The sequence below is a fragment of the Merops nubicus genome, unplaced genomic scaffold, assembly GCF_000691845.1.
Source record: "Merops nubicus isolate BGI_N331 unplaced genomic scaffold, ASM69184v1 scaffold31912, whole genome shotgun sequence".
NCBI classification, from domain to species: Eukaryota; Metazoa; Chordata; class Aves; order Coraciiformes; family Meropidae; genus Merops; species Merops nubicus.
Genome location: NW_008594816.1, coordinates 28,185 through 38,393, shown reverse-complemented (window position 1 = coordinate 38,393; position 10,209 = coordinate 28,185). Strand labels below are relative to the sequence as shown.

The following is a 10,209-nucleotide window of genomic DNA, read 5'->3' as shown; positions in this document are numbered from 1 at the left end:
GCTTGTGTTGATGGATCCTTCAGTAACTGTGGTAATAAAATAAGGAACTCAGTCTTAGAAAGGTCTAGCTACAAACAGGTAAGTTTTAAGAGCAGTTTAGGAAGCAGAGGTAATGACAAGTCTTGACCTTTTCTGAATTGTATCTCATCTGCATAACCAGCATCTTTAGATGCTTCACCTCTTTAGAAGTGGCAATAAAATACTCTTGTCCATAGACGCAGTGCCCTTAAATGAAGTTTTCTTCATTGATCTTGAGTTTTCGTGGAAAAGCCACATCTTGGCAAACCATATGCTTGGATCAGGAGTCTGAGAACTGTTTTCCTGTTTTACCTTTTCATGCAAAAAATGCATTGACAGTCATAGTTCTTTCTATTACACCTGTTTATGTACTGTACAAAGGAAATATTCTATGCTGATAATCTTTGTTGATCACGTTTTAGTGATTCACCTCCTTCTGAGTTTTCAGAATAATATAATAATAACAGTACGGAGTTTAAAAGCCAAGCAAAATTTGCCTTGTAGTTTGACACAGATCCTTTGTGTGCCTAGGTAAAAGATGAAGCAAACAATTTTTCTTAGATTTTATGCATATCACAGAAGTGCCAGCTCTGTAAGAGTACTTTCTATGGTGTAAAAGTGTGTAGTTAAGATACGAAAGTATCAGACGTTTATTATTGATATGTTGTTTCTAATTAATCCCTACATCAGTTTATTTCTTTGCAAGTGTCCCAGCATGCTGAGCTCACCTTAAAATACCATTTTTTTAATGTTTTCTCTGAAAAGGCAACAATCTTTGTTTTAAATCCACTTAGATTTCTCTAGAAGGGAAAAGTTTTGCTAAATATGCATTTTGTAGTCCTGCTTTTTAGATATTTGATCCATGATGCTTGATCACTGCTGTACACTTATTTGGCTAGTATTTTGAGCATTTTAACCACCTGTACTTCAAGCTCGGTCTGGAAACTCATTTCTGTAAATGAATACAAGGAAGTAGACTGGTGCTAAAAAAGGCCAAGAAAATGTGAATTGATACTGTGGTTTCTAGAGTGATACTGTTTGTGGAATAATCTTTCATTGCTGCAGGAAGTTTGCCTGTTCTGTCTTCATGATAGAAATGTCTGTTTTTAAAGTAATTTATCTTTCTCTAGTTTTTTGTTTTGAATTTGACACTGTTTCTACTTTTGAAGGGATAAAGATCCTACTCTTTCAAAAATTCAGCTTTTATTTTACATTTTAAAATGAATGTGAAGGGGAACTTTTAAGGGCAAGAAGTGTTTTAAATGTTCTTTTTGCTTACTCATCCTTCAGACTTGCTGACTTGAAAACAGAGGTAGTACAATAGAAGCAGTGCTTTAAAGTGCTCTCTGACTGATCCAGAAGTACTACTTGTAGTTACTCTTGATAGGTTAGTGCCACAGTGAAAGTGGAATGATGCTGTGCATACTTAACTTGTTTTCAGTACCACTTGTGCCAGCACACTTAGTATTCAGTTGAAGGTTACAGATTGACCATTACAAGGTGTCAGCTTTCAAACAAAATGGAAGTGATTCTTTGTGAACCTTATCTAATAAGAACTGCATGGAAGTACAGTTTGTGTAAAACACAAGCTATAGTCTTCATTCACAACTACAGTCTTCTATTTTTAAGAGAAGTATGCAGTTAATGAAAATGTTATGTATCTATTCTAATGAGCCTTTTCTAATAGTGCTCACAGACCCACATATTCTCTTATCTTTGAGAAGATATCCTAGACAGACTCTGCTGCTGTTAATAATGTAATATCACACTGAAAATACAAGGCTGTGTTGAAGCACAAGTAATAGCCCATAAAACTTCTGTGATTATAACAGTGATGTTAATTTCTAGTGGAGGATCTCATGACTTCATAAAAGACTATTTGGACATTGAGACCTTTCGGGAAGCAACAGCTGCCTCCTCAGTAATGATAGCTCGTGCTGCCATGTGGAACCCATCTATCTTCAGAAAAGAAGGTCTTTTCCCCTTGAAGGAAGTCATGCAAGCTTACATCAAATATGTACGTTTTCTGAAAGATTTTACTTGTATTTAACACTGTTTAGAATTGTCAAGCCAAACTTTACTACAGTATCTTAATTCCTCTTAATTTCAAAGATTTAGGCTCTGAGGGATATTTCAACATACTGCATATTCCTTGAGTCTTGCGAATCAACCATTGCTTCCTCTGTTTTACATTGACCAGAAAAAAATGTTCAGAAAACAGTTTTTCATGATTATTCTTTTCCTATACACTTTTTTGTCCCTAGTTCCTTGGGAGTATTCATGAGGAGTACAAGGATGTGTATAGAAATGTTTAGGGGTTTGAAAAGCTAATCATATGTAGGCCAACTCTGTCAATGCTACAACTGTGCAAATAATACTGAACAGAAAAGTGAAGGAGTATTAAACAGTTGCTGCTTAGATTAATTTTTAGAATTCTTTTTCACGAATACTGTCAAGAATTTTTTACAGCATGGAAACAAATGGAATGATTTTTGCCAGTAAAATAACCCTATATAGTAGTACTATAGCTCCATTTGCTTAGTCATCTATTGTGTAGTTTTATCTATTATTCAAAATACACAATTTGAATGATATAATAGAAAATTAATTGGAAAATGTGGCTTTTATCATGTCATCAATTAATTTTTTTGAAAATGTGAACTGCCATTAACTAGTTAACAAAATACCACTGCGTTGCCAGTCAGTTATGTAAACTCGTCAATTCTCTTTGTAAGTCTATGAATAAGTTTGACTTCTGTTCATGAATACATGCCATAATAATCAGATTATACACAGATTCATGAGTATCCTTGAGTATGTTATTGGAGAAGCTGTGCACTGTGATTTGTCTTTCAAAAACAATTTTTAGATTTGTCAAGAGATTATAAATTTCTTAGGTATGTGTTTATGTTCTTTGACTCTCTCCTTCAGGCAGTGAGGTATGATAATCACTATACCAACACAAAATACTGTTTGTGTCAGATGTTAAGAGAACAGTTGGAAACTACTCAGGGTAAGAAGCTGCATACTGCACAGTCCACGCAGGAGATCTGGTAAGCAAGGAGAACAAGGAGATGTGCTCTCTGTCTGTCTTTGAAACTACTTCTCTCTGTGGCACTGTCTTGCATTTCATACCTTCAGAAGAAGTTACAAAAAGAATAAAGTAAATTTTTAAAAAATCTAATTAGTGAGATGTGGAATAATATAGTAAACTTTTTCATCTTTCTTCCATGCTCAGGTATTAAAGCTTTAACTCTCAAACTGTCTGTTCTGTCTATATGTACATCATGCTAATTTAAATGGTGCTTCATTGAGTGACAGGCATTTCTCTGATATTTGTTAACTGATTAAGAGAAGTTCTTGTTGTCCAGTGTTAGTCTGGGGATTAATAGTGTGGAGCTTGTCTTCTTCCAGGCATTTTCATTTATTTTAACTTTGCTTTTTCCATGTGGGGTTTTTAATATTACTGTCATATTTATGACAAGGTGTTTGTTTTAAATGAACACTTAGAAATAAACTCAAAACAATGCCTGAAGGTTACCTGTATGATACTTAAATGTATTTAATTTGTATTGCTTGTCATCATTAGGTCAATAGAGGTATGAAAATGATTTTGAGGAGATCCAGTAGTTGTAATGAATCTCTTAATCTTGGACATCTGAAACAGTCTGGGTGAAATGTCTCAAACAGGAGGACAGAAAGGGAGGAGTCTGATAGAAACTATGAAATAGACATGTGATGAAAGAATTTACACAGAATGGAGGGAAATTTAGATTTGGACTCATCCCAAATTAAACAAAATAAAGGTCTGAGCTTGCATGTATCATATCCATATTGTGTGCCCTAATTAGCCTTATGGAGTGGAGGAGAAGAGAGTCTTTGTTTTTATAAAATAAACAGTCTGAAACTATTTAACATGTATGAAAATGGATAGGAATGTTGAAAGCGTGAAATATTTTGCACATGGAGTTGCTGTTTTCTAGCAAACCCTCATCAGCATTCTGTTCATGTTCAAAATGAATGCAAAGCCCTGCAATCCTTTTGCCAGTTTATTGTAATTTACCAATTTTGGCTCTTGACAAACACTGCTGTCCATGATTATTACATTACAGTACTGTGAAGGGAATGTGTATTTTATCTATAGAAGGAGTTAGCCTTCATTATTCATCAAGGAGCAGTGGAATCCTTTTGCTTTTGCAATGTAAATAGTTGAACAATTTTTAGTGTACTAATTTACTTTTTTGCATATAGTTTTTCAGTTTGGTTATAAGATATAGTATAGATTGGAACTAAAACAATATTTTACAACCTCAAATAAATCTTATCCAAAAAGGGTGGTGGTGTTCTCCACTGAATGAATAGTAATGCACAGTATGTAAAGAAAAGTTGTAAAGTAAGAGTCAAGCCTTTAAACAGGTAATTAGAAGAGTCACAGTTGGTATGTATAAACCGTGGATAAAGGTCTAGTGGAAAACTTTGGTGTTTGTCCTATACCTAAGAATTTTTGGGGGGCTTCCAAAATTGGACACAATCAGTTTTTGTATATGTGATGCAATATCAATTTCAGAATTGGCTTAAGCAGTGTGTGTGTGTGTGCATGAGAGAAGGGCACAGAGAGGAACTTGAAAATTTATAAAACTCCTTTCCATCTAAGTCTTTTCACTGCTGTTCTGAACAGCCTGTTTAACTTCCAGATAACAGACCTCCGAGTTATTAAAAATGCACCTATACATCGTGACATTAGCATGTTACTTAATACTGCTGTCTCCTGGTGGTGATGGGGTGTGTTACAGCCTTTCAGGGTTTTAACTCCAGCACTTGAATGCAAGAGAACAGGCTGCTGTATTTTAGACCAAAAAATTTACGTAGCAGTGCATAATAAATTGTCTTCTCTCAGAACTGTCAGATAGCATCATTCAGCTTTGCTGACTCTGTGGCCATAATTAATTTAGTCATTGAACAGCCTCACACCAGTGAACATTCTCATGTAACAGCAAGGAAGTAGAAGTTTTCTTATGCTGCAGGTTTTACTGTTATCACTTCTAGAGAATGAATAGTCTCAGCTTTTTGAAGTGGATTCAGCCTGCCACAGATCTGAAATGTAAAAGTATTTGAGGCTCTTGTGTTTGACCCAAATCCTAGTTGCTTCCTCTCTTATACTAGGGGCTTGTGAATAATAAGCTGACTTTTAAGTCAGAAAATCTGATATTTTTGAGGTACTTGGATGTTATACGGAGTTTACGTACAGTATTTTTAAACACTAAATTAGAAGAATCTATTTCTTACTTTTCAGTCATATTGCCCTTTTGGAGCTGATGCACAAGGAGTCACTCAGAGAGGTTCTTTTGCAGATTCATCCACCTGCAAGTTTTTAATTGGGCTAGTAACTTGAGTAATTGAATAACTCATTGATTTTGCTCGGATTTTCAGGCTGCAGATGGAACATACAGTGCTGGAAATGAGAACATTTTTCCTACTTGTAGCTTAACAGTGTCTGATAACAACTGAAGGAGAAATGACATGTCACTGTGCAGTATATAGCCACACTTTCATGTGATTCTCTGTACATAGATACTCTATTTAAACACAATTGTTTCTATACTTTATGAGTGTGATACAAAAATTTATAAGCTGATCTCTAATACAAAGGAATTCTGTTAAATAGTGAAGCCTTTGAAATGGCTGATTTCTATGAAGAAACAACAGCTGTTTTCAAAGCAAAGAAAATGTCTTTAGAAACCCAGACACAAGATGCAGATGACCAAGTGGACGACCCAGATGTAATAAAAATGGCTGTTAGATTTGACAAGTAAGTATGCAGATTAAGTTTTTCACTATCTTGTATCTTTAAATAAAAAATGTGGATTTGATAGTGCCTTACAGTTTTTTGAGAATAACAATTAGCACAACAGCACTTACTGAGTGAATTGTTACAAAATGTCATGATGTGCACAAGTTCTTTCATAACACTTCACAATACTACTTTTTTCTGCCAAGTACAAGGGGCAGTAATTCCCTGTCAGTAGCTGAATCAATGCCTGCCTCTCCTACACCTTTTTTATTTGATGACTCCACTGTCTCATAACAGAAGCAGCTTCTTTCTTCTAGTGTTCAATCTCATATTGTTGCTTACAATAAGCAGTGCCAAACTGTATCTCTATTCTGTCATATATTTAGTTAGAATCCCCTTTCTGGTAAGTATGTTTTCTCTGGTGCTGTTATTACAGGATGTGAATATTTAGAAAGAATTAACAGGAAAGTTTAGGTTTTATTTTAGATATTAAGTCAGATGTATTACTTGAATTATCTAATATAGAAGCAGCCTTTTTCTCATAATTTGAGCTGTAAAATTAAATCACAAAGAATAACCGCTAGAAATAACATAATAAGCAGCACTCTGTTTTAAAACAGAATTCTGTGCACAGCTGCTGACCACCAATTTTTCTGTTTAGGAGAGAATATCCACCACAGATTACTCCAAAAATGTACCTTCTGGAATGGTGTAGGAAAGAAAAGCATCCTCAGCCTGTTTATGAAACTGTGAGTCAATGAAGAAACCCTTTCAAACCTCTTCCTCTGCTTTGTCTATGAAATTAAGTATTTTAGGACTCCAGGTAGTGAGAAATTCTGCTTCCTGGTCTCACATAACTCTTGAGTAAGCAGCTTCAGAAATGGTAACACATGTACGAAAATAGCAACTGACTATAAGAAAATAAAAATTTAAAAGTCAGGACTTCAATCTGGTTTTGAGTCATATGGAAAGTTGCTGTAACTGCAGATCATTACATAGGAGGCCATGACTGATGGTCTTTTATTTTTTCTGTGAAGTAAAGTGTTTGGATTCAGAATATTTCTTCTGTTGCACACTGTTATAGGAAGGAGCTATACCGGATAGGAGCAACTGCTTGGTTAGATTGGTACATAATTTGAATATTTCTTTGTGATGCAATATATGTGCAGTCTAGACAATTTCTTATTTTTTTTATCTTAAATATGCAAGTTTAAATTTGTCGTGTGAATTAGAGTAATTTTTAAGGTGTTACTTGCTTGTGGTGTAAAGACAGGAATGACAAGGAACATTGACAATGTTGTTTGTTTTATAAATTATGTGACTGGATTTTTGACACCTCCTTCCCTCTTAATGCTTTAATTTTTCCTCCAGGTTCAAAGACCACTGGATAGATTATTCTGTTCTGTAGTCACAGTAGCTGAGCACAAATACAGATCAACTCTGTGGTAAGCTATCCTTAATGTTGGTTGGCTCTGGGTTGTTGTGAGTTAGTTTTGGTTTTTTTGGTTTTTTTTTCCCTCCAGCTTTATTGTAGTATTGTTTATTGTTTCTGAAATGTTGCTGAAAACTTGCAATGAAAGGGTACTTCAGTTTATTCCAGCTGACTTTGATAAGAGTTAACTAAAAGCTGCCTTCTAAAGCTACCTCAGGGATGGAGAAAGGATTAAAAATTTCTGAGACTTGTGTGTGACAAGAGGAAGTAAGCCTTATCATAATCAAGTAAACCATTACAGGTTTTAATTCGCATAGTACATTAGTCCACAAACGGTATTGAAAGGGGAGCAAGTAGGTGACCTGGTTCAATTGTATCTGTGAAGAGTTTGGAAACTAACCAAGGGAGGCAGAGAAGAACGTTGGAGGAGGTAATGTCTTCAGCCACCACGGCAGACCACTCCTCAGTAACAAGTCAGGATTAAGTGTCTATATACAAGGAAGCAGAGGACAGTTCAGTGGCTTTTTGGAGATAGCAGTTAATCAACATTTACATTCAGGGCTGTTTTAAAGTTTCATTATTGTATTTTATACAGTCACCTATTAACAGTGGAGTTGATTTTAGGCATTTTCACCTAAGTTGATATTAACAGCAAAGCTGGAGTTCAGCCTTGAAAATTTTAGAGGACAAATGCAAACAACAGTTACTGGTGTTTGCAGCATTCAGAAACTTTAGGAAGATAAGTTCAGCTGATAAGAAACCCTGAGAAGAAAATATTTTGAAACACTGAATTTCACAAATGTATAATCTGCAGTCCCTCTCAGGAATGACAGTTTTTACTATTATGGAACAGTTCCTGCTTTTGTCAGTGACAATGAACTTGTAAGCCTACCAGAGATTTGGGTCTCCGAGTGTCTTTCAAGGAAAGTGATCCTTCCAAACTCAGTTTTGTGTAGTGATTGTGACTGTAGACATTACCTTTCTGAGGGCTGCAACCACTTGGGCCAAAGGCACGTTGGCTTCATACCTTTGGAATAAAGAATGTTTGAGATACAGGGACTCACAGAAACAGATTTTCTAGGATTGCTATATCAGGAGTGATGCATCAACATTGATGCCTAGCAAGGTTCAAATAATTTCTGGAATTTACTGGTTTTGTTCTTCTGCTGTGAGATGACTACAACTGCTGTTTAGTTCATGATGTTGATTCAGAGGCAGGAAATTGTCTCATGGCAGTGTAGAGACTCCAGTTTCTACTTTTACCTATGCTCTGTCTGCTTGCTCTTCAGGGACAAATCAAAGAAACTAGCAGAACAGGCTGCAGCTATTGTCTGTCTGAGAACATTGGGTATCCCAGAGGGAAAGCTGTGTGAGGGAGAAAATCATCTGGTTAACAAACGCAAGAGGGAAGACCAGGAGCGCTTGAATAACAGAGGCCATGGAGAAGATCTTGCTGAGCCTTCCCATAAAAAAGCTAATTTTACTGAAGAAACTTCTGACATGAATGTGCCTAAGATGCCACGGTAGCACGGAAATTAGAGGTTTCAGCCCTATGCAGCTACAGAAGAGCTCCTATTTGTATATCTTGTTCACGTTTCATTTGGATTCTCTCAGACACAAATTCCCCAGTTGTGAAAAATGCCAATGAGATGTTTACTGCTCACTACTCACTGTCCCTGTGGTGCCTTTCAGACAGGATAAATTAGAAGTTTGATTTTTGAATAACATTGAGAAGTTTATCTCAAATAATAAATTTTTTTTTTAAAATACCAGCTGTTTTCAAACCAGTTTTGTCATTAGTTTTATTACTTTGGGGGGTTTTTTTGCCTTTTTTTTTTTTTTTTTTTTTCAAATTTTTAAGATATCTGTGGTGTGCTGGTAAGAGGTGGCTGATGTATTCATACCTAAGCAGATGAATCCATTATGTGACTGTGTAGTTAATCAGAAAAAAATAATGTAGGAAAATACTAGCCAAGTAGTCATGGTTTTGTCAAAAGAGTTTGATTTACACCATCATATATCAAGAAAAACTTTTTTGCAGAGAGAACTTAAAAATTGTAACACGAAGCATGGAAATAACTTTCTTCTTTCATAATTTCTACTACATTTTACCCTCCAGAAATACAGCAGTAGAATTAACCAGCTTTTCCAGGTCTTAGGTATTACAATTGTGGCTTTCCAGTAAGGAACTGGAGCCAAGTCTGGTAGCCATGAATTTGGTGAATGAAGGCACTTTGAGCTGTTTTGTTCTTTTGAACTCTGAAGTTCTATTAGATGTCTACATGTATAATACTTGCAATAATGGGCATGTAAATATGGCCTTGTGTTTGTTCTTGAAGTGCAACTTAATTTGCCTCAGTATTTAGTTGTTCATGATACCAATGGTCTTCATCCAAGGCGCACGTTCTTTTCTTCGCTTGACACCATTATAACTTGCTATTAAACTAAATATATATGTTCATGGTGTATGCCAAGAGAGGATACAGACCCAGTCTGACTTCATGGCAATCGAGCTGAATTTGTCTGATTTTAAATTAGAGTTTTGAATCCCCAAAAGTATGTCTTGATAAATTAAGAAAATTCAAGGATTTTGGTTATTAACAGTTTATTGAAATGGTGGTTTAGTTTCACTCAACACTATGAGGGATCTACAGATTATCAGTTCTAGCCTGAAAACAAAATAACAGGGATGTCATGACATGATCTCTAAAGTATTTTGTATAAAAAAACATACAAAATATTGTTCATTTGAATGTAGTTCATAAATCATCTTCCAGTATAAAAGCTTGCATCTTCTTCCTCAAGTGGTAGTGCCAGCATTTAAACCATTGTACCAGTACAGGCTAGGGACTGCCCTGCTGGAGAGCAGTGTAGGAGAAAGGGATCTGGGTGTTCTAGTGGACAGCAGGATGACCATGAGCCAGCAGTGTGCCCTCGTAGCCAAGAAGGCCAATGGCATCTTGGGGTT

The 10,209-nt window shown here is 35.7% G+C and overlaps 1 protein-coding gene across 1 annotated transcript; it reads left to right on the top strand.

Annotated features, from left to right (window-relative positions):
* Window positions 1-1,799: 1,799 nt before the first annotated feature.
* Window positions 1,800-9,025, top strand: DUS2 (dihydrouridine synthase 2; the record flags this gene model as incomplete). Its single annotated transcript, XM_008935883.1, has 6 exons — window positions 1,800-2,035; window positions 2,950-3,071; window positions 5,684-5,827; window positions 6,471-6,558; window positions 7,181-7,254; window positions 8,531-9,025. Coding segments are annotated over 6 exons (902 nt in total), but the record flags the coding sequence as incomplete, so codon positions are not given.
* Window positions 9,026-10,209: the final 1,184 nt, after the last annotated feature.